This window comes from Chrysochloris asiatica, unplaced genomic scaffold (genome assembly GCF_000296735.1).
Source record: "Chrysochloris asiatica unplaced genomic scaffold, ChrAsi1.0 scaffold00161, whole genome shotgun sequence".
NCBI lineage: Eukaryota > Metazoa > Chordata > Mammalia > Afrosoricida > Chrysochloridae > Chrysochloris > Chrysochloris asiatica.
In genome coordinates, this window is record NW_006408679.1 from 585,450 (window position 1) to 611,424 (window position 25,975).

General features: G+C 35.1%; 1 protein-coding gene across 1 annotated transcript in view; it reads left to right on the top strand.

The window, feature by feature from the left end:
• The window catches only part of CEP170 (centrosomal protein 170kDa), a 172,241-nt gene that overhangs the window by 127,565 nt on the left and 18,701 nt on the right, over window positions 1-25,975 (top strand). The window contains exons 11-14 of the mRNA XM_006871154.1: window positions 7,451-7,685; window positions 14,743-14,890; window positions 19,295-19,465; window positions 24,301-24,389. Coding sequence (XP_006871216.1) covers window positions 7,451-7,685; window positions 14,743-14,890; window positions 19,295-19,465; window positions 24,301-24,389 — 643 coding nt within the window. The remainder of the gene's footprint in view (window positions 1-7,450; window positions 7,686-14,742; window positions 14,891-19,294; window positions 19,466-24,300; window positions 24,390-25,975) is intronic.

Genomic DNA, 25,975 nt, shown 5'->3' on the forward strand with positions numbered 1-25,975 from the left:
CGCGGGAGAAAGATGAGGCTTTCTACTCCCGTAAGGATTTACACCCTTGGAAACCCTGTACAGGGTCGCTATGGGTCAGAACCGACTCGACGGCATTTAACAACAACAACAACAACATTGTGTTCTTTATGGCTCTACCTCTTTAATTCACATTTTCTTTTTGCTGCATTCTATGGTGTGTACTCTGATCAAACATTTTTCTGACAATTGTTTGTTTAGTACTCTCACCTTCATTTAAGTATGTTAAAAGGTTTAAATATTCCCTTTTATTAAACATAAGCTGTAACCTAAGTTGTATGTCACCAAATAACATGGAACACCTCTTCCTTCTGTACTGATTAACTAGCTCCTAACACATTCCTCAGTGTTTAACGTGAGGTGCTTATTTGAGATTCATATCAGCAAGTCTAAGTAAAGCTGGAAGATGCCAAGTTCTATGTAAGTCTTAAAGATAATTCTGAATTTTGTTTCTTTTAATATAGAACTTGATAAACACTCTTATTTATTTTCTTTGTATAAAAATTACCTTGAATTGCTTAATGAAATTTCTTACAGCAAATTAAGGAAAAGGAATTTAGTCTTCTTCATATTTTATGTTGTTGTTGTTAAGTGCTGTTGAGTCGATTCTGACTCATAGCTGGTGTGTTTGAACCGCTGACCTTGGCTATTAGCAGTCCAGTACCACACCAGGATTACACAGCTGTCTATTAAAAAATTAGAATCAGAGAATTTAAGAGCTTTAATACTTTATTCAGTTAGCGAATAAGGCCAAGAAATGAAATTAACCTGCCCTGGTCACATAATTGTGGCAGAGACATGATGAAAACCCAAGACTCTTAATTTCCTGGCACTTTTTTTCGACTGCATCTGTTTTAGGTCTTCAAAATTTTCTTTGAGTGCATATTTCTGTGGAATGAGTTATACAAGGTCAATAACAATATGAAGGTTTTGGTGTTGTTCAGATTAATATTTGTGATTCTGATATTTTATGCAGTGTCTACCTGTTGGCTTATGAGTTTAAGGTCATGTTGTAATCCCAGGGTTATAAATTGAATTATCAGTCAATGGGGTAACATATTAAAATAGTTTCATGGAGTAGGTAATTAAAAAATAGGTGTACTTTTTTGATACTCCTAAATGATATATCTTTAATATGATGTTTCTGTTTAAAACCTAATATCTTGAAGGGGTTGTTGTTGTTAGGTGCCACTGAGACAGTACCAATTCATAGAGACCCCTATACACAACAGAACTTAACACTGCCTGGTCCCATGCCAATCTCACAATTATTGTTATACCTGAGCCCATTGCTGCCACCACTATGCCAGTCTATCTTATTGGGGATTTTCCTCATTTTCTCTGACCCTCCACTTTACCAAACATGATATCCTTCTCCAGGGACCGATCCTCCCTGATAATATGTCCAAAATATGAGAGACAAAGTCTGGCCATCCTGACTTTCAAGGAGCATTCTGGCTATACTTCTTCCAGTACAGATCTGTTTGTTCTTTTGGCTCTCCATGGTACTTTTTTAAAAAGATTTTATTATGAATTAAGTGATAGTTTACATTGCGAAAAATCGGTTTTGGACTCAACAAAATGCACTTTGCTTCACTGCAATGATTAAAATCCCCTCCATGCACCATTGGCCAACAGTATTTGCCTCTATTTCCTCCCCTTTCTCCCTTGATGTACTCAGAAACACTCGGGGATATACAGTAGTTTAAACAACCAAAGGGCACATTTTGCAAGCCAAGCACCCAGCCTTTCTCTTTTCATGAATCTAAAGTCCTCAACTGATCTATCATTTATCCATGCCATTACCTCTGCCTCATCTCTGCTGTCATTGCTTCTCTGGTTAGGATCTAATGTTCTGTTTCCTGCTCTTCTTTCTTGAAGGTCGTAGGGTCCTCTGTTCCTGGAATATAAGATTAACTTCTCCTCCCTTTTTGCTATACAACTTCTACCTTTACAGTTCTAATAATCACAATTAGTCATAATAAGTTACTCACTACTGAATCAAAAGAATCCTATCCCCGTCTCCTGTCACCATACCCACCCAGACAAGATGAAGACTATTCAATGGAGAGTCTGCCTTCCCCCATACTCCTGGTTCTGAAACAAAATTCCCTCTTGAAACTTGTAAGTCAGCCACTTCATGTCTTTATAGCTCCCCCATTTTAGATAGCCAGTGTCTACGTTGCCCGTCCCTATCAACCTGTGTGTACTGAGGGGATAGGCTGGATCTTTTGATCCTTGATGTGAAGACTCCTTCCCTCTTAGTTGGTATTTTAAGCTGCTTTCTGCTCCTGTAAAGATTTACAGCCTCGGAAACCCTGTATAGGGTCGCTATGAGTCGGAACCAACTCCACGGCACATAACAACAACAACAACAACATCCATAAGTAAAGGTCAAGTTCATCAAATGGTAGCAATTTATACTTGCTTTCCTTATCAAATTTTTTTATCTTCCTCTATGGTAGTCCATGATACTTTTAATATTCTTCTCAAACACTGTAACTTAAATGAATCGCTTCTTCTACGGTCTTCCTGAAACCCTGTACAGGGTCGCTATGGGTCGGAACCGACTCAACGGCACTTAACAACAACAAAAATGGTAGTCCATGATACTTTTAATATTCTTCTCAAACACTGTAACTTAAATGAATCGCTTCTTCTACGGTCTTCCTTATTCACTGTCCAACTTTCACATGCATATGAGGTTATTGAAAATACCATGGCTGGGTTGGGCGCACCTTAGTCCTCAAACTAACATCTTTGCTCTTCAACACTTTAAAGAGATCTTGTGCAGCAGATTTGCCTAATGTAGTATGTCTTTTGATTTCTTGCCTGCTGCTTCCATGTTGATGGTTGAGCCGAGCAAATAAATTCTTTGACAACTTAAATTTTTTTTTAAGTGGTAGGTAATTTTTAAAAAGCACCAGTTTTTAATATTACTAAATGGATTATCTTTTATATATTTCTATATAAAACATAATTTCTTGAAGGTGTACAGGTATGTAATTTTAAAAATATATACTTTTCAAGATTCCTAAATTAGATGTCTTTAATATGTTGTTGTTGTTGACAAGTCTTTAATATACTCCTGTTTAAAACATAGTATCTTAAATAGAAAAAGAAAGATTCTTAGCTTTAAAATTATCATTTAAAGGAGTGTGAAATTAGACTGCTCAATATTGCTATGCCAGTGTAAACTTTGAAGATCTTGGCAGTATTTAAACTTAGAGCCTATTGACATACATAAAAACAATTGTGTACTATTTTAAATGTCCTGTTTTAGATTATGTCTAACAGTGTTTTTCAAAGAAATGTGTATGACAAAAATAGAAGAATAGAAATCTCTGGTTTAACCAAATTAAGATTGAGTTGTTTTATGTTTCTTTAACTGTGATTTTCTTTTAATGGTTCCCCCCCCCCAAATTCCTTCAATAGTCCTTCAATATCAAGTTGTAATAAGTAACTACCATGGCATTTTTTTTTTTAGAAATTGACAGTATGTTTAAAATTCCTAATTATATTTGTTGAAAGATATGTATTTGAAATAAAGCATAATTTAGAAAGAGGTTCCAGATCTTTAAAATAAGATATATTTTAAGTCATTTATCCTGGTGTGATGCTATAGGTTATACAGTGGACCATGAGGTCAATGGTTCAAACCCACCAGCCCACTCCACAGAAACCCTAGACAGGGCCGCTATGAGTTGACTCGATTGCACTTAACAACCCTGAATTATCAATATAAAACAGATGGTTTCATCATGTTTTAAGTACATATCCTAGAAAATAAAAACATTATGTTAATATCCTTAAAGAATGTGTAGACTATTTGCTTTCCCTTTTTTATTATAGTCCTCAAAATGTATAGATGGTAGCATTTTGTGGTAAGCATTCATGGCTTGAATTAATTCTTCCTCCAGATAAAATTCTGAAACAGAAAATTATCAGGGATTTCCCCTCTAAATTATTTTATGTACACTTAGCGTACATGCAGACATGTTTGTGATTTAATTTCCCACTGAAGTATTCTGATATAAAATATGAAGAGGTTATGTTTGTTTTTTGAAAGGATACTGTTAAATCTGGAGATGTGAATGTTGATGTCAAAGAAGTTTTGGTTATCACTAAATGCAAGACTAAGGTCATTCACAGAATTTATCCCCTTTTTAAGTTTCTAGTTTTTTTGTTTTTTGTTTTTGTTTTTTTTAAATAGTGAATGTAGTTTCTTAATACTTCCACAAGAGGGAGTATGGCATAATTTTATAACTAAAACCAAACTTACTGCCATCGAATTCATTTGGATGTTTAGTGACCCTGTATAGGGTTTTCAAGACCTCATCTTTCTCCCTCAGAGCAACTGGTGGGTTTGAACTGCTGATGTTGTGGTCAGCAGTCCAGTGCATATCCTACAGCACCATGAGTTTTGGAATTAGTGTGATAACTAAAATAAGCTTCAGGTGAGCTACAAGATTAGTTAACCCTATCTTGGAACTTTCTCTTATTTTACTGTATGGTGAAGGCTTTTTTCTCCAGCATTTCATCAACCAAGGCACGTCTTAAGAGACTGGCAGCTCAAATCCCCTCAATATGTATTCTGCCTTCACACATACTCATAAAATATGTAAGCTGTTGATGCCGTTCTTGCTAAATTACCTGTAAATTTCCTGCGTTCCATCATACTTGCTTTATGTTTTTGTATCTTCTACAATTTATTTAAACTCTTTTACTGGCTTTCTCTCCAAATAATTTTCAGTTATAGTCATAATGATCATAGTTTCCCAATCAAAACTCTGGAAATTTAACCTATTTTACTTATTTATAAATTAAATTTTATAGAAAATATTTTAAGGTATAAAAATAAATGTGCATTTAACATTTGATGAAATATCATTGAAAATTGCAAATCTGTTAGTTCATTTGCCACATTCCTAACTTTTCTCCTAAATATCATTGATTCTATCCGTAACCTTCAATTAATGTTATACTTACACACATGTTAAATGAGTGATTTTTTTTCCTTTACAGATAAGAATTCTCAGCGTATTTATTGTACTCAACTATCAGAGTCAGTTCAGTTCATGAAAATTTAATGTTTACAAATGAGTAAAATCAGAAATTATATTTAAGCCCCATTCCTTTAAAAGAATCTATGATCAGTTACCTACAATCTGTGTGTTTGCATGCCTTTCTACAGAAAGCCCTGCGCTTTCTGCATTTGCTCCTTTTATACCCTTGAATCTTGTTATAAGCCTCAGGCTTTTGAAGTAGAACCAAACATTTAATATGTGAATGAGGACAAAAGGGTAGACTGTAAGAGTGTATTCTTAATTGTAGATTTGTTTCCTAAGCCAACTCTAGTGGTGATGTAGTTAAGTTTTGTCTGAGTGCTTACTCAGCCTTAGAGAGCCCCAGGCAAAAAGTATTTTTAAATTAGCTTTGTGGGGGAAAAGTCGTGAAAGGTAAACAATTCTAGGAGAGAGGAAGTGTTGGCTATTCTGCTGGCTACTCTGCAGGGGGAAAATGAGGCAATGTACTTCCATAAAGATTGACAGCCTGGGAGACCCTATGAACAGTTCTACTCCGCCATATAAGGTTGCTATGAGTCGCAGTGGAATCAAGAGCAGTGGGGTTTTGTGTGTGTGTTTTATTTTAGAATAAAGGAATTCTGGACTAGAATAGCCTACACAGCCTAGCATGAGTTTATGTTAGAGAAAAAGAACTTTTCTAATATTAACAACAGATAGGAGCATGGTGTCTCCATAGGGTAAACACTGGACTGCAAACCACAAGGTCTGCAGTTCAAGCCCAACATCCACTACACAGGAGAAAGATGAGGCCTTCTGCAAAGATTTAAAAAGCTTCAGAAACCCTAGCAGGGTTACTATGAATTGGAACATATTTGACAGCACTTAACAGCAGTTGTAACTTATTTTAGCAGATTCTAAATTTTCATCACTAATAACCACTAAAAATATCCATGTAGCTCTGGTAGCGTAGTGGTTACGAATCGGACTGCGAACCTTAAGGTCAGTGGTTCGAAACTACCAGCCTCTCCGCGGGAGAAAGATGAGGCTTTCTACTCCCATAAGGATTTACACCCTCTGAAACCCTGTACAGGGTCGCTGTGGGTCGGAACCGACTCGACGGCACTTAACAACAACAATATTTTTTTCTTATTTTAGAAAAGCAAATGTTTTGTATTTAGGAATTCATTCATTTATTCGAAAATGTTAAACACCGCTTGGCCAGACACTCTGCTAATTGCTGTGCATTTTTGACCACTCATGAGACATACATAGTTTCTGCCCTCATTAGTTTGCAATGAAGTAGCTATTATGTTCCTGTTTTTTATTTCTACTTGTTGTTGCCTCTAAGTGCTCTCTAGTTGGTTCTGACTCCTAGTGACCTTTTAGAGGGCTTCCGAGGAGGAGCTGGTAGTAGGTTTGACCTTTCAGTTAGCAGTCCAGTGTTTATCCTACAGCACCACACCAGGACTCCCTATTTCTACTTAAGTATCACAGATTCTTTGTATGTTTGACACTCAGTAGAAATGATCGAAAGTGTCTGCTTTGTCTTCTGATTTCTCAAATGTGTCTACAGTACCATTTTTAAACTGTCTTTATTATTAACCTTCAGAAAGAAAGTGACTTTCACTTTCTTTAATGTGGCTTTTCACAATGTGCTTAAATGTCAGTGAGTGTGAAAATTACTTGTAGAGATCCACTTCTGGTAGGCTTTTATGCCATTGTCTATTTTCACCATATGCTTTCAGTGTTAAAGCAGCAGAGTTGTATTGAAGATGGTTTATTGTGTTTTGTTTTTTGTTTTACCATGTAAAAAGATTTTTTCCAACCATAGCGTAACAGGATGTTGAATGACAGAGGTAATATCTCTTTTTCATTTTCTGCCATAAAGGCATAATTTCCACAGCAGGAATTATGTACATTTGTATGTTGGGAAAAGAGTTTTTAACCATCTTCATTTTGAAAGTCCATGTGGCATGAGGAAATCTTTTCCCTTGTTTTTATTTTTCTTGTGTTGTTGCTGTCATTAAAAACAAAACAAAACACACATTGTCAATCAGATGAGAATAGATATTTGTAATTAAGAGGTATCCAGATTAAACACTCAAGAATAGAGCTTGCTAGTTGTGTATCATTAGTGAAATTGTTCATCTGAATGTCTGTTTACCATGTTAGAGAAAACACAGTTTTTCAATTGCTTTTAATTATTCATGTTTATTTCACTAAAGTGTAATGCTCCTATTTTTAAGGAGTGGTAGACTCTTATGATTTTTGTGAGATATGTATGTGTATGTTACTGAAAATTGTTCTGTGTGTACTGTCATGGTGTTTTTGAAATCATGATTTTTATTTTATCTCCTTTAAAAGATAACATAATAATTCTTTTTTTAATAATTAAACTAATTTAGTAAATTCAAGATGGAGGCGCTTTCCTACTGATTATGCTTCCACCTCAGAAGATGAATTTGGATCAAACCGTAATTCCCCTAAACATACTCGTCTACGTACTTCTCCAGCCCTGAAAACTACTCGATTGCAGAGCACTGGATCAACAATGCCTACTAGTTCTTCCTTCAAACATCGGATAAAGGAACAGGAAGACTACATCCGTGATTGGACTGCTCATCGAGAAGAGATAGCGAGGTTGGTTTAATGGATTCTCTTTAACAGTCGACATGTTTTGCCATTTTAACTTGGCAGTAAAGTTTGACTTTTACTTGATTTGTCATACTAGTACAAGAAATGAAATCTGTTGAAAACTATAAACCGAGTTTTATCTGTAATTATGTTCCATTCAGCATTTTTCATTTTGTTTGTTTTTTTAATGCCAATAATATATTGTAGAGCCATTTTCTTTCTTTCTTTCCTTCCTTCCTTCTTTCTTTCTTTCTTTCCCTTCTCTTATTATTTAATTTTAGTAGAGATGCTGGTGACTTAGTAAAATTATTGAAAGGCAATCGGTGTCAACTGTACATAATTTAAATTATTGAGGTAAATTACTGTGTTTAACTTCTAGACAGGTAATAGTGTGCTTCTTATAAATGTGCTACTAATGTTATCTGGGGAGAATTAATATAGGCAGTTTTTTATATTTGTAGTTTTATAAATTCATTAAGTTTAGTTTTTCAGTCTTTTATTCTTCATTAAGTCAAAATATGCTTATTTTAAGTATTAAAGCAGATTATGTAAAACAAATTAAATTTGTGCTGTAGATGGAATTTTTAATTGATAACATTACGGTTGAATATTTCAGAGAGGTTATGCTCAAACAGATGTTATAACAGTTGAAATGTTTTGTTTCTAAAGGTTTATATCATACTGGATTTATTGTGGTATACCATGTTTTATGTACCTGGATGGTACAAATTATTAAGTACTTGGTTGCTAAGTGAAAGATTAGCAATTCAAGCCTTTCCAGGAGTACCTTGGAAGAAGGTCCAGTTATCTGCTTCCTAAAATTCACTCATGTGAGAGTCCTGTGGTGTTCTGACAAACATGGGTTTGCCATGAGAAGGAATTAACTCAACAGGGGTTTGCCAGGAGCTAAGGAGCTCTGGTAGCGTAGTGGTTACAAATCGGGCTGCGAACCTCAAGTTCAACAGTTCGAAACTACCAGCTGTTCTGTGGGAGAAAGATGAGGCTTTCTGCTCCCATAAAGATTTACAGCCTCAGAAACCCTGTACAGAATCACTATGAGTCAGAACCGACTCCACGGCACATAACCACCACCACCACCAATGATTCAATGGCAACTGGTGTTTTATACTGTATTTTAGATGCCACCTAAACTTTTGCACCATATGCATGCCAAAATTATTCCTGTCTTTACTGTGCTTTTTTATAGTTGGTAAAATTATTAGACTTATATATAGTGATCCATAGTCTTTTAAAGGAAACAGTTACCATAATTTAATTCATGTGTATTCCTGTTTTTCCCTCTGTTCTGTTGACTTCTGTGTATTCTATATGTTTTCTAGCTCATTAGCTTAATGTGGTGTGTTTTGTTTTGTTTTGTTTTAGTGACTATTTACTTGCAGTTGCTTTTTTGGAGAAAATGTCCTTTTAGTATCATAATAAGAAGCCTGGGTGACATTATGGTTAAGGTGCTCTGCTGCTAACAAAAACTTGGTAATTCACCAGCCACTGTGAGGGAAAGGGGTGTGACAGATGTGGCAGTCTGCTTTTGTAAAGATTGACCACCTTGGAAGACATATGGGACAGTTCTACCCTGTCTTATAGGCTCTTTATGAGTCATAAGTGACTTTACAGAAGTCGGTTTTTTGGTTTGGGAACAGGAAGTAAAAATGGGTAGGTGAAACTGATGGTGGTGAATATTTTTGAATCCCAGAAAAATAATGAGGAAATAAAGAATTAGATAACTGATATGAAATTATTCCTTAAGGAATATTTGTCTTCATATTTCATATACTTCCAGAAGAAAAAAAACAACCAGTTATGAGTCTTTGGCAGTGATACATTCATGAGAAGTTGAGAACATAAGAAAATATGATAAGCATTTGCCTGGAAAAGAATAGATATAAGGGAACATTGTGAAAGAAAAATTGACAGAATTGAATGCCTAGGCAGTTAAAATGGATGAAAATGTACAGATTAATCGTGATGAATACACACATTGATTGTTTTAAATGTCTTTTGAATACATCAGTGTTATCAAATATGACTTTGAAATAATTTTCTTTGAATCATCTACTATATTTCTCTATGTTTTTAGATAACTACTATAAGACTGTTTGTTGTTATTGTTAAGAGCTATCAAGTCAGCTCCAACTCTTAGTGACTTACTGTGGGGTTTCTGATGAACAACTGATGAGTTTAAACTGCTGACCTTGTAGTCCTGTGCTTATCCTACAGTGTCACATCTGAAGTCCATAAGACTATTAGTGAGGAGAATAAAGTCTTGCATCTTCTCTTTCTTTTGAGCCTCAGCAGGAAAGCTCATTTCAACAACCAAATGTGACTCCTTATATAGTACAATGGTTATTTCAATTCGATATTTATGTTGTTGATCTCATGTTTTTTGGGGTTTGTTTTTTTTTTTTCCTTCTCCTTATATCTTCCTTTTTCCAGTTTTCCCTGAGTATTCGTCTGCCGGTAGCCCTTTTTATTCTCTTACTAAACCCTCTTAGAAAATAGGAAAATCATAAGCTTTCCAGAAATGATTCTCCTCTTCTTAAATTAATGTTATATTTTACATTTAAAAGCTATACTAATAAATCATTTCTTAAAAGCTAAGAAATTAAAATTATAGTTTTAATCACTTAGCCAATGCAAAGGTAACAGGAAGATTGATTTGCTGACATTAACTTCAGTACTAGGATTTTTAAGCTAGTATGGTGTGGCACTGCAGAATAATGAGCTGGACCGTAAGGTCAGTTTGAACCACAAGGTCAGTGCTTCAAACCCGCTGGCCGCTCTTTGGAAACTCTATACAGGGTCACTATGGGTCAGAACTGACTTGGTGGCATGTAACAACATACTTCATTAAGAGCCCAACAATTGCTTTTTTCCATTTATGTCAAAGAAAACAGTTCTTTGAAACTCTACGTATGTATGATAGGGTTTCAAGAAGTTCGTGGAAAAATGAAGTTTTTCACGAACTTTTGACGCCCCTTCATACAAAAATTTTTTGACCTTAATATGCTATTAAAAAAGATAAAGCAGGTCTTATATAGTTAACTGGAAACATGAAAGTGTTTTGTTGTCAGTTTGAATCAGTAAATGTTTGTATCTGTTATACTATAATATAACAGTTGCCTATGTTGTATGTTTTTTGTTATTGTTGTTAAGTGCCATCGAGTTGGTTCTGACTCATAGTGACCCTGTATAGGGTTTCTGAGGAGCAGCTGGTGGCTTTGAACTGCCAGTCTTGTGGTTAACAGTCTAGCGCTGATCTACAGTGCCACACCAGAATTTCACTGGGACTCTAATTTTTCAGTATTTCCTTTTAAGTTCTAATGTGCTCAAAGCATATAACTAATACGTTTTTTTCCGGAATACAACCCTTCAGTGGAAAATAACCTTTAATTGATATAAAGAGATAGTTTATGTAAGATAATAATAAACTTCATGACTTATAAAGTGCCTCCGTGTTATTTTGTCATTTTACAAATAATGTATACTTGATTTTTAAAAAATTGACTCAATGATTCTGATACTCAGGACAATAGACTAGTAATAATGTTATAGAACTTAACCCTTAATTTGCATTTTGTTCCTTAGACACTGTTGGACCTTCCAACATTTTTAATAAAGAAAATGAAATTTAGTGTGACACGCCTCTTATTAGGTTTTCATATTGAACTCCCAAATTGAATTTTTATTGACATTTTAAAGGAAGCAGATATATTTTAAGACCCAAAAGCTAAAGTAAAATGTAGTGTTGTTTTAGAGTCTCCTCTTCTGGCAGATTTGAAAGGGGTAGAGAATTAGAACAGGAACAGGAGGCCTTGCAGACTTGGATTTAAAAAGCACAAGTATAAGAGATGCAACCAAATGCAGTATTACAAAATATTCTAATAAGCATAATTTAGAAGAAATACACAATTAATATGAAGCTTAGATTTATTTTTTAAAGCACGTGAATAGACCCGTACATATTCTTTATTAAGTCATAAATCTGATACTTGTACTTGGAAGATGTCCATAATTTGGGTTTTTCTTTGATAATTTTGTTTGCTGTTTAGAATTCCTGATGCTGATTTTAAAGAGCCCTGGTGGCATAGTGGTTAAGAGCTCAACTACAAAATGTTGGTAGTTCAAACCCATCCAGTGGTTCACAGGTGAAACTACCTGGAGATCTGCTCCTGTAAAGACAAAAGTCTAGGAAACCCACTGGAGCAGTTCTCCTTTGTCCCGTTGGGTTGATATGAGATAGTACAATAATAACGATACTGGTTTTAATAGGTGCTAAGCACTGGACTGCAAAGACGGTTTGATCTGCAAGGTTGGCGGTTCAAGCTTACTAGTTGCTCCTCAGAAACCCTGTACAGGTTGCTATGGATCAGAACTGACTTGATGGCACTTAACAACAAAGTTTTTCAGCGGAGTCCTGGTGTGGTGCTACAGGATAGTGCACTGAACCTTACTATGACTGGGAACTGATTCAACATGCTTAACAACACAACAAACCAAAAATGACCACAAAGCACACCTACTGCCATCCAGTTGGTTCTGACTCACAGCAACCCTACATAGGGTTTCTAAGACTCTGAATATTTACAGGAGCAGAAAGCTTCATCTTCCTCTTCCTTTGTCATTGTTTGATTGTTGTTGTTAAGTGCCAAGTAGGGTTTCCAAGGAGACGCTGATAAGTTTGAACCGCTAATCTTGCAGTTCAAACCAACCTTGCAGTCAAGTGCTTTATCCCACAGCACCACACCAGGACTCCTATATATGTATATATATATATATATATGTGTGTGTGTGTATGCGTGTGTATATATACATACAAATATATATATATGCATGTATGTGTGTATGTATACACACATACATACATACACACACACACATGCATATATATGAATGATTATGTGTGATACAGCATAACATAATAAAAATATCTTCTAGTTAAGTCACTTATTCATTGTGACCTTGTCCCCAAAATGGCCATATAACTTCTCTTAAGCCTTATTTTCCTCATTTGTAAAACAAGATGATTTATAGCTCTTTTACAAGAATTAAATGAGAATGAATTTAGAGGTTCTTAATAGTTCTGGTATAGTGCTGCAGGTTAATGGGCTATACTGCAAGGTTGGTTTGAACCACAAGATCTTTGGTTCAAGTTCACCAGCTGCTCTTCGGAAACCTTAAACAGGGTTGCTAAGAGTCGGAACCCACTCAAAGGCATGTAACAACAGCAATAGTTACACTGCGGGAGAAACATGAGGCTTTCTGCTCCCACAAAGACATAAAGCCTTGGAAACCCTATACAGCGTCTCTATGAGTCAAAACCGACTCAACAGCACTTAGCAATAACACTTGTACTCAGTATATTATTATGACCCTCATCATAATATGATTTTGCTTGTTATGTGTATTCTAAAGTTCATTAGGACAAGGACCCTGTTTACTGCCTTCACCTTTATAGTCCTGAAAGCATAACACAGTGCCTGGGCATAGTTAGGGTTTTAGTTAAACATTTATTGGTTTTCTTCTGCCTTTTTGTATTGGTAAATAGAAGAGGGATAAATCATCTGTCATTTTTTATAAATCATATACAGTAAAATCTGTGAAAGCCGGAACCATATAAGGTAGAAACCTAACAGAGAAGGAACATTCAAGTATTTTCCACTAAAAGGAAAGATAGAAAACTGATAAAGACTGTACCTTGGCAAAGGCATAAAACTTGTGGACCCAGAAAAGCAAGGCAATCCCTTCAAGTCTGGCTGTCAGAGATTTCACTGTTTGCTAATTGATCATAATTGCTTTTATTGGGCTGTAGCTTCATTTTAGCTTTTCTTTAAAACTATAGTTAATTTTTTATTTAATCACTACTTTCCTGAAAGTCTTTCAAACTCATTTTACATAAGTTAGAAATCTTACTTTGTGTACTTACTTTGGGTATTAAAGTTACAGAAGCTTTCATGTGTACTTTTAAGAATATTCTATCATTCCAAAGCCTTCCCTAAGGATATAAATTGAGTTCATGTGCTGTTCATGTATAACTTATAAATCTTTCAAGTTTCATTGAATTTAAGTAACTTTTGAGGAATATGGGAATGTCAATGGTAGATTATGTAAAATTCTATTTTTATTTTTTATTATCACTGATAATTATTTGGTTCTTTAGTCCATATGGCTGAAAACACAAATGAATTAATGGAAATTAGCACTAAACCTGGGATCTGTTTCTGCTTAGTAGCTTTTAAGTTATCAAAAATACCTTTAAAGTAGTACAATAATAATGTAGTTCGTTATTAAAATGTAAATAAAACCTTATTGCTGCTGTGGGTTTAGTGACTGCAGTAATTTTGAAGTAGTGAGAGTGTAAATGAAACTTTGAAATATTCATAGCAACTGTTAGGTAATTTCTGTTGTTGACAAAAATAATCCTAATACCAATATCATGTAGTGTATTATTTGAAAGAAATGCTAAACTTCAGTTAGAAGTGAAAGTAGAGCTGTGATTTGTTTTTTCCTCCTCCAAATTCATAGAGCCCTCAAATTCTGTGCATTACCACTTCCATGTTTCAGATCTTTGTGACATAAAAATGCTTGTCAATCACACTAACAGTGCCTTACAAAATATTGTTAAGTGCCATGTAGTAGGTTCCAACCCCTAGAGACTCTGTATAGAGTTTCCAAGGAGTGACTGGTGAGTTTGAACCTCTGACCTTGTGATTCAAACTGACCTTGTAGTTCAGTGTTTTATCTCACAGAGCCAAACTAGGACTCCTTTTTAAAAACATGACATAACACTATTTCAGGGTGTTTACAATATATTTTCCAAGGTGTGGTATCTTACAGATTATTTGGAATTTTATTTAATTAATTTTAATTTGTGAAGTTTTAAAATTCAGTAGCAAAAGAGTTAATTGCATTTCCAAAAAATATTAAGTTTTAGTTATAAAACTTCTTTAATTTGTTATATAACCAATGTAACCAATATGTCAAAATTTTTTATTTCTAGAACTGTTACTTAAAAGGGATTAAATGTCTTTTCTAAAATTATTACCAGGATCAGCCAAGATCTTGCACTCATTGCTCGGGAAATCAACGATGTAGCAGGCGAGATAGATTCAGTGACTTCGTCAGGCACTGCCCCTAGTACCACAGTAAGCACTGCTGCCACCACCCCTGGCTCTGCCATAGACACTAGAGAAGAGGTAGGAGATCTTCATGGAGAAATGCATAAGGTTCTTTCTTTTCTTTATTTCGTTTGCTTTTAGCTTTTTGCTTAGTTTATTTTAGTTATGTCCACCCTCCATGTTTGCATGAAGCTCTGCATTTTCCAACTTTGCTTTAACAAATTTCTGTTTGTGTGACAAAACTAGTAAAGGCTAACATTTGATGAAATGAAACTTATTTAGAATAGGCAGTTTGCTAACTACGGGTTCATAGTTTTACTTAAAATATGAATATAAATGTTATCTGAAAGGCAAACCAAAATTTGGTAAGTGATTGTATAAAGTTGGGCTATGAAAGTGCTATAACTAAGAAGATATTTTGATAGCAAATAAGTAAGAAAAAAAATTCTACAGTATTCACTACCTGAAATAATCTTGTTGATGAATTATATATGTATGCACATGTATACACAAGGATACTTTGAAAATTGAAATAAATCAATAAACACCCACACACAGGCAGATCTTAGGAATACTGCAGGTTCTGTTCCAGACCGTCGCAATAAAATTAGTCACAATTTTTGGGGTTTTCCAGTACATATAAAAGTAATGTTTACAGTATACTCTTATATACTAAGTTGTTGTTATTATCTACTCTTATCTACTAACAACTTGTTGTTAAGTGCTGCCAAGTCAGTTCCGATTCATAGCGACCCTGTATAGGGTTTCTGAAGAGCAGCTGTTGAGTTTGAACTATCAACCATGTGGCTCACAGTCCATTACTGATCCTACAGCACCACGGTATCATTAAGAAGTACCAAACTGTGACAACGAGACACAGGGACACAAAGTGGAGCCAATAGACTCGTTCAATACAGGGTTGACACAAACCTCCAATTTGTGAAAAATGCATTGTCTGCTAAGTGCAATAAAGTAAATCTCAATAAAATGAAGTATGCCTGTATGCTCCCCCCCATAAATACATATATACCTGTTTAGTTTTAAAATATTCTTGTAAACTTTTGAACTTAAGTTAGCATGTATAGACTATTCCCCATGCAAAAGCAGGGCTTCCTGTTGCATGACTTAAAAAGGCACCGTTATATAATATTGATGTATAAGGTGCTTTTAGCATAATACAAAATAAATAACATTCTCTGGCCATGTTGGCCATCTTGATCTGGGGCAGAAGTGCAAGCTAAGGATTAGCATTTGAAAGAATGAATTTTGAGGTTCATGGATTAGCAACCTACAGCCCATCACCTGTTTTATGTGATTTAAAAGCTAGGAATAGTTTTTACATGATTAAGTGGTTGGGGGAAAAAAAATAATCTTTTGTGATGTAAAAATTATATGAAGTTAAAAATTCAGCAACCATAAATAAAGTTTTATTAGAACACAGCCATACTCATTTGTTATCTGTGACACATGGAAATGCTTTGAGTTGAATTCACATGGCAGAACCTAACAAAAACATGGCTGCTTTGGTGCTGCAATAATACAGTTGAATAATTGAAAAAGATGACAATATGACCACAAATTTTAAAGTATTTATTATAATCTAGTGCTTACCAAACCCTTGACACAGATGATTTCACTTGGCTAGTTTTATAAAATAATGTACTAAATAGTAGTCTAAAATGGGTACCTTTTAGACACATTTAATTTTTGTAGCCTGTGCTGATATTAATAACATTTTCTTTCATTGCTGTTTGTCACATTCCTTTCTTAATCTAGTTCTTTAATGGTCACTTGTTTTAGTTTTTTTTTCCCCCGATTTACTATCTAATTTAGTAATTTATGTTTTGTTGGTCTGTTTGTATAGAGTTTTGTTACCACATCGATCAATTGTAAATGTATATAAAACATCCTTCTTGGTGAAAAACGAAACAATCTTCTTGGTGGCAAGACGTACACAATTCATCTGATACTTTAAAAAATAATAAGGATATTATTTTCTCAGCTGCCTAACTGAATATTATCTAGCATGATTACACTTTAACTGAGACATAGTAAAATTATTCAAACATTTCATTGACTAAATTTCCATTCTCCCTTTTTGTTTTATATTAAATTATTGTACTAGAGTTAGTCCCTCTTCAGTAAACCTGAGTTACTTTGTATTGTATTCATTTAATTTCCACAGTAGATGGCAGTTGTCATTTTTACAGGAATATATTTTTTATAGCTTTGTTAAAAGTTTATCTGATAAAGATTGAGATACTTATTTTGTGGATTAAATTGACTTTTTCCTTTTTAAACTTAATTGCAGTTTATGTCTTGTGACAAAATTTGACACCTAGTTTTGGAGAGGAAAATAAAGGGGAAAAAAATAAAATTGGAAACTGAGAGCAAAAGAAACATTATTTTATACCAGTAAGGCAGTGTGACCAAAAGGAATTTATTGTCCATCTACATGGCTTAATTTTTTCTATTTACCTTCTGTTTTCTATAGGGAAGAAACCCTATTTAATATAGTTATGTGAAGTTAAGTCAATTAGTATTGCTATAAAATCATAGAAACCTTTATTAAACAAAAATATCAAAATATAAAACTATTATTTCTCAACATATTTTCCATCTAGGTCTATATACCTCTGAAAGTGGTGTTTCCAACTAACTCTTCTTTGAAGAATCCTGTACTATTCAGTTTACATCACACGAAAGCAACAATAGTGGCATACTCAAGGAGCTCAAACTATGTTCTTTTTAAATGTTTTTTGAATCTTGGGAGCAAAAAGAAGCCTGAAGAGGCAAGATCAGGGCTGTAGGGTTGGTGCAGTAAGGTTTTTCAATAAATTCTCCTAGGACCGCCCTTGCTGCCTTCGAAGAATAAGCAGGTACATTGTCATGGTGAAAAAAAAAAGTTCCTCAGCACAATTTTCCTGGCCTTTTTCTCACCGGTGCAGGTTTCTATTTTTTAGAAATTTCTTCCTATTTATCCTGTGTCATTTGAGAAAAGTGTATCAGGATTACTTTGGAATCCCATAAAACCTTCTGAGCTAATCTGTCTGCTTTGAATTCGTCTTTGAGGTCTTCCCAACCTACCTTAAAGTGCTTGATCCATCTAAAAACTGTTGTTTTGTGTGGGACAGCGTTCCTTAAACTTGTTACAACACTTCAGTGATTTAGGAGGACACCTACTTGAGGGTTGTTAAAAATTTGATACTAGCCCTGACTTCAAAATGTTGTATTTTCAAGGCATAAAAGTATCCTTCTTTTTTTTAGGCCCCATGTTAAAAAATGTGGCACCAACCTTTTCTCCCATAGCATTCTACTTCTCATCTAGGTTTGATAATTCATTACAATGGCCACACCCAGTTCAGACACCATCATCATAGTTCAGGGGTTTATTAGAGAAATTAACAGATTACAATATAGAATTAGCAAATCCTCATGGTTCCAATGAGAACAACCTTTCCTTAGCCATACCCACAGGCAGACATGCCAGCATTACAAAACTCTCTTAGGGCTGTTGATAAATGCCCACAATACACAGTATTCCACTGTAAGCTCTAGCCTGAAGGCATTAGCTCTAGATCCATGGGTCAGCAAACCAGAGGCACAGCACTCTCTAAACAAGCTGCCTGCTTAAAGCACTCAGCTCCGTGGGCTAGCAAATGTAGTACCCCCAGTTTTATGTGCCTGGAAGCACCCCTATCTATAAATATGTCTCATTCCCAAAGTCAATGAGCTGTACTTGCTCCATAACTGGGAAACCCACCACTCTGTCTCATGCTCTGGCTCTTGGCTCTACTGCTGCTCCTCCTCTGCCATTCTTCCAGCGTCACAGTTTTCTTTACCTGGGTCACGGAAGTTCAATGTGCAGGGAGGGATCTTGGGGTCCAAAGGACATGCTCCACTCCTGGCTCTTCTTTGATGGTAGTGAGATCCACCCTCCTGATTCTGAGATGGCTCTTTTTATACCCATTGTAGAGTTCCAAGTTTTCACAACTAACCTTATTAACAGTCACTCAAAACTGAACAATATAATCCATCATCATCATCCCGCTTTTCTTACTGAGACACAGGAAAAAATGTTTGGTAGGAGTTTACAAAGACTGTAGCTAGAAGAGACATTTAATAATTCACTTCACTGTACATCCTAACAAGACTAAGACAAGTGTATGTCTCAGAGACCTTGTCTGCAGCTGATTGCAGATGCATGTTTAAACCCATGCATGTATGAACTGGAAACCTAGTAGCAATACTTTTTGACCTATCCTAGTTTTGTGTTGTAAAAATCTATGTAGATGAACAAATATTTTGTAAACTAAATACCATTGAAGTACTTATAAAATGAAAAAGTAGTTGGTTTATTGAAGATATGCTTCTATTAATTCTTAAGACTATAATAACAACTGTATAATCATAAAATTATGCCATTATATGTACTTTTCCAAATTACTCTGTTCTCATAAGGGTTTACTTTTGTTCTATTAGTTGGTTGATCGTGTTTTTGATGAAAGCCTCAACTTCCGAAAGATCCCTCCATTAGTTCATTCTAAACCACCAGAAGGAAACAACTGTCGGTCTGGTGATCCAAGACCTCAGCCAACAGAGACTCCTGATCACTTAACAATTACAAGGCGGAGAACATGGAGCAGAGATGAAGTAAGTCATTCATAGTATGTAAGTCCAGGAAAATAGTTACTCAAAGAGACTAATTCGAAGAAGTGGTTTATCTTTTTTAAAATACATTCACAGGTAGAAGAAACACTACCTGCATGTATTTCAGGTTTTATGAGGAATTGGTAAGAATAAAGGTTATTAAATAATTAATTAATGCTTTATTTGATCAAATATAAAAGTAGAACAATAAATTTTATACAAATAAATAATTTTTAAAATACTAATCTGAAGAAGGGATACTCTGACCATGTATTTCATATGTTATGAGGAATTGGTAAGAATAAAGAATGTCATTTAATCCCCACAGCACTCTGAAAAGAAGATACAGAAAGGTAAAACAAGCTTGCCCAAGATATGACATAGTTAATAAATAATGGAGTCCTGATTTGAACCAAGGGAGCCTGCCCTCAGAATCTTCTCCCTTAACTAAATAAATGTAGCTACAGACACTAATTTTCTATTTTCCTTCATGTTTTATATATAGAACAATCTCTGGCAGCACAACATAATTTTTTATACAATATCTAATCATTATTTGTATTAAAAATGTTTTTTACATCGTAATCCCTATACCAGAATTAGTCTCTTGTCTACTTGTATTAGTTTTTCTGAAATCATGATGAAGTTTTTAATACTTATGAAAGGGGTTCAGGATCTTGTGAAAGTGTGTAGACTTTGGAGCTACACAGGCCTGGCTTTTAATTCTAGATCAGTACTCCAATCATTCTGGCTTTGGGCATTTTACTTACCACTTTGAAACTCTGTGTTCAGAGAAAGTCAGTGTTCAGGGAAATATTTTTTCAAGACTACTAGGAGATTATATCTATTCAACTGGCAAGAAATTAAAGCCTTAAAATATTGGTCTTGGTGAGGCTAAGTTGCTTGCTGGTGGGATAGTAAGTTGGCGAAGTCTTTAAAAACAGTTTGACTTTATCTCCTAAAGTTAAACCTATGTGTACCACATGAGCCAGTAATTTTAATCCTCATATAGACCCAAAAGAAACCCTTTCACAGCGATAACAGAAAGCATGTACAAGAACATTTATAGTACCAATGTCAACAATAACGAAAACTTGGAAATAATCTAAGTGTTTCTATCAGCAGAAGAGTGAATGTATAAACTAGTATACTCACAAATTGAATAGTTATAAAATAGAATAAGTGAGCTTATAGCAATATGTATGAACAAAAGTGAAGTCTCAAAAAATTTTATACAATGGGGCTTCAAAAATTACATAGAAAATGGAATCAAAAGATAGTAGAATTTTTCCAAGAAATGTGTGAAGCTTTCACATACATAAATAATTTTTAGATGAAAATAAGGATTTATACTTATGACAAAAGAAAATCTAACAAAATGATATAAAAAAGCAAATAAGAAAATAATTAATAGGATTCAGTATAATGCTTACTTAACTTCATTGTAGGGGGCAATAAGATGAGGTAGAGGAAACTATAAGACTAGATATAGATTATATCAGTCACATGTCTGTATAACAGTCACAAAAATCTCCACGCATCAAGTAATAATTTTTCATCCACCTCTAAATTCACAGGGATAACTGGTAATTCAGATTTGTGGGCTGGGTCTAAGTTTACTCCATCTTCTCTTAAACATCTTGGGCCAGTGGGCTAACTTGGACTTGTCATATAATATCAGAAATATAAGAGAGCAAACTCCACCATGCAAGCACATTGCAAGTCTTTACTTTTGTCGTATTTGCCAACATATCATTAGTCAGAGCAAGTTACACAGCTGAGGCCAAGACAAGGAATGGGAAGTATACTCCCATGGTGGTGGAGGGAGTGGATATTTTTAAATAATATCCAGTTTGCCACACTGGTTATTGTTAAATACTATTTTTAGACATGTTGTCAGGAAGGACCAATCCCTGTAGATGTATATCATACATAGTAAAGTGGAGGGTCATCAGAAAAGAGTAACCCCTCCCGCCCCCCAACCACCGATGAGATGGATTGACACAGTGGCAGCAACAGTGGCCTCAAGCATAACATCAGTTGGAAGGATGGCAACAGGGTAGACAGTATTTCGTTTTGCTATACATAGGGTCACTGTAACTACCAACAACAAAAACTTTTGTTTAGGGAGATTTAATAGATGGTTATTATGATATGAAAAAGAAACAGTGGTCCACATTTATATCATTAGTATGAGTATTTCATAAACCATTGCAGGAAATAAAATGTCTTTTGAAAAATAAAAGTGACTTTCATGAATTGAATTGTGTCTCTCCAAAATACATGTCAGTTGGAGTGAACTATGATTCCCATTGGTTTGGCAGTTACATGACGATTCCCCATGTTGTGATGTGATGTGATAAGGCCTATCAATTATAAGATTATTAAAGGGGGGGGATGGTGGTTATGTGCCGTGGGGTCGGTTCCGACTCATAGCGACCTTTTATAGGTTTTTCGGGCTGTAAATGTTTACCGGAGCAGAAAGTCTCATATTTCTCCTGCGGAACAGCTGGTAGTTTCGAACTGCTGACCTAGAGGCTCACAGCCTGGTTCATAACCATTATGGTACCAGAGTTCCTTATAGAACACCCTTAATCCCATCCAATATAAGGGGATTTTCCCTGGGTTTTGCTCTATAACACCTTTTGTATTATAAGCGATAAAAGGAGAGAGAAACAAGCATATATAGAGAGAAACCTACTACCACCAAGAAGGAAAAGCTGGGAACGGAGTGTTTCCTTTGGACCCAGGTTCCTGTGCTAGGAGCCTCCCAGATCCAGGGGGAAATTGATACCAAGACACATGGAGATCACCAAGGAATGCTGGACCTACAGATGCTGAAAAGAGACAAGAACCTAATACAAGGAGATAATAAAAATCTGTGTTAATAGAAAATAAATGGAAAGAGCTTAAGGAAAAATTAAAGAATGTAGTGCAGTTTCTTCACTAAAGTATGATTATTCCAAATTGTACTGTGGAAAATCTAATTGAGGGACAGACATGCTTTGGGTTATGGGTAGAGTTTAAAGTATAGACAGAAAAGTTGACGAGAAGACTTTGATCTTAGATTCGTATTTTTCAATTCCTGGATTTAAGGAAAAGGAGCTAAAAGTATGTAGTAAGACAAGGGTATATCAAGAAATATTGTTACTCAGATACTAGTTCATACACATACAGGTTTATTCCAAACAAAATGTATTCAAGCGCTTCTCTCTGATCAGTGGATGGCTAAAAAAAGACGAATGCCAAAAGTGTTGCATGAAAATCAACTAGCTCAATGAGCTGAGTATTTTTAAGCAAGATTAAAGCTAATAAGGTGACTTTATGGAGTGAACTATAACTGGGATGAGTCTTGGATTTACCATATAAATCCAGAGAACTAGATCCGATCAAAACAGTGGCTTCCTAGAGTTTCTGCTGGGCTAGTTAAATTCAAGGCAGAATGATCAGATCCAAAGGTTATGGTGACAATTTTGGCAGGGTGGGGGTAACCTGAAAGGTGTGCTCACACAGGACAATCACAGGGAGTTGCTATGAAGAAGTTTTAAGAAAATTGAAAACTGCGTTAGTGATAAATAGATGAGTAAACTTGCACCAAGAAATTCTTTTCCACCAGTACAATGCATCTGTTCATTCTACAAAAGTAGCAACGGCTCTCCTAGGATAATTCTATTGGAAAATCTACTCCATCCACTCTATAGCTCTGATTTTGCCCCCTCAGATTTCTTTTTGTTCCCAAACTCAAAGAACATTGAAAATACAATTTTGGATCCCTTGAGGATTCTAAAACTTCCATTTTGATGTGTGGTGTAAATTAAAGAGTACACACTTCTTTGGAGAAGAATTAGAGAGATGGAAACACTACCTTCAGAAATGTATAGACCCAGATGGAAGATATGTTGATAAACAATACCTTTCCATTTTTGGTATTTTCATTTAAGAAAGGGCTCTATGATTTTGTTGCAGTATTTTTTGACATACCCTCCTATGTGTGGTTACTTACAGTAGAACCTACTTGATGGGAAACTATGTAGCTAGCTTCAAAGTTGCAATTCCAGTGTACTAGATGGTTTTACAACACACTTTCTTGGCATGGATTGATTAATTTTTCTTGGTATCAGTTCAAGATAATTCTCTAATCCTATCCCTATTCATAAATGACTTAGAAAATAAATTCATCTAAATATTACAAAACTATATGGAAGAAATTTATATTTTAAAAGAGGATGAAACATTGAAGCTGATGGGCAGATTAAGACATCAGAAATTTATTTAACATTTTAAATAAATTGTGCCACTGCACTATGTGGAATACACTCTTCTCAGTCTCTATAGTCATATCATTTGGTGAAAGAATAAGTAATAAATATAGTACTCTAAACTACACCTTCCCTTTTATGGTAACTTGAATTCAAGGTATAAGAGACAGGGTTATAATAGTAATTCAAAGTAGGATAAAACCAATTTTTTTAAAAAATGGCTATCATCAAAATAATTAGGAAACTTGCCAGATTAATTAACAAGGAAGTCCCTAGGTTAATAATCTTTATTTTAGTTACAGTATGATGGGTGAAAGATGAGGCTTTTTGTTCCCACAAAAGGTTTAAAGCCTTGAAAACCCTAAACAGGCAGGGTTGCTCTGAGTCGGAACTGACTCCAAAGCACTTAACAACAACAACAAAATTTCAATATTACTCTCATTTTGTTATTTATCTTTTATTAAAATTAGCGTAAGTATTAAATGCCCTATAAGAGTTGTAGCTAATGCTCTTGTATAATTGGTGGTTATACAACACAGTGGTAATATTTTGATGCTTATTTTTTCTTGGATGTTTCAGGTCATGGGAGATAATTTGCTGCTATCGTCCGTCTTTCAGTTCTCTAGAAAAATAAGACAATCTATAGATAAAACAGCTGGAAAGATCAGGTACTGTTCTATTCTTCAAATTTTTTATTGAAATTAGTAGCCATCAGCTTTTGTCACACATGTACTGCAGCTCTTAAGAACCAGTAAAGTAGGTGGGACTGAAGCATACTGCTACTACTACTATGTTCCATGCACTGTGAATATATATAAGTAGTTTCCTTAAGTGAGACAAGGAGTCCTGGTGTGGTACAGTAGCATAAGTACTGGACTGCAAGGTTGTTTTAAGTCGTAACCAACTCGACGGCACTTAACAAAGACAAGGGAAAGAGAGAGGACAAAAAGAGAAATAAACGTGTTTGAAAATGAGAATTTGCAGCTATCATCACTTATGTTGATTTTATAAATAATCAGAAAACTTTTTTACTCTTCCATAAAATAAAAGTAAATATTGTAACTTAATTGACTGGGATTTCTTTTATGAGACCTCAATCTTCACTCAGTTTCATCTTCCTCAATAGTAATGGGATGTATGTGACCTCTTGGGAGACTCAGAAAATGTATGTAGCAACACCCTGAGGATTAAAACACTTTGGATGGTACATTTTCCATTCTGTGTTTTTAATACCTTTATTTTGTGTTTATATTGAATTAAATAACTTTCTACTGCCTGATCCCTTCACTAGCCTGAATTGTGAATAAGGGCTTCATAGTATTGAACTTTATGTTCTTCCATTCCCTGCTGTGAATTATGTATTACATAAGCATTTGTTGAAATAAATGGGTGAAGACATGGCTTTGTTTTTTTATACCTTGACTATACCTAGAAAAGTCATTGAAACAGGGCTAGAAAAAGTAAGGAATATATTAATGAAGTTTTGAGGAGTGGAGGAATTAGAGGAAAAGAGACTCTAATAAACTGTAGTGAATAGAGGACTAGACTAATGGGCAGAAGACTTGAGGGTATGTTTCACCTCTACGCCTTTATGACCTTGAATTAACTACGTATTTTCTCTGAGTCTAACTGTCATCATCTTATTAAATAGGAATAAATATACTTTCACTGTCTACTTTGTAGGGTTGTTATTGTTGGGGTGGGGGCATAATTTCTTATGTAAGTTATTGTTGTTGTTAATGGCCATGGAGTCGGTTCCGACTCATAGCGACCCTGTGTGGTTTCCAAGGAGCAGCTGGTGGGTTTGAACTGCAAACCTTACAGTTAGCAGTCCAGTGCTTATTCTATAGCACCACACCAGGACTCGTTATATATTTATATGTGTATGTGTGTGTATTTATATTGCTGTTGAGTTGGTTCCCACTCATGGCGACCCTGGATAGGGTTTCCAAGCAGCAGCTGGTGTGTTTGAACCACCAGCCGTGTGGTTCAAATGCTGGACTGCAAAGTCAGTTTGAACCTCAAGGTCAGCCATTCAAGCTCACCAGCCATTCCTTGGAAACCCTATACAGGGTCACTATGGGTCAGAACCAACTCAAAGGCACTTAACAACAACAACGAATAAATGAACATACGTATATATATGGAGCTCTGGTAGCGTAGTGGTTAAGGGTTAGCAGTTTGAAACTACCAGCTGTTTTGTGGGAGAAAGAGGAGGCTTTCTGCTCCCATAAAGATTTAAAGCCTCGGAAAC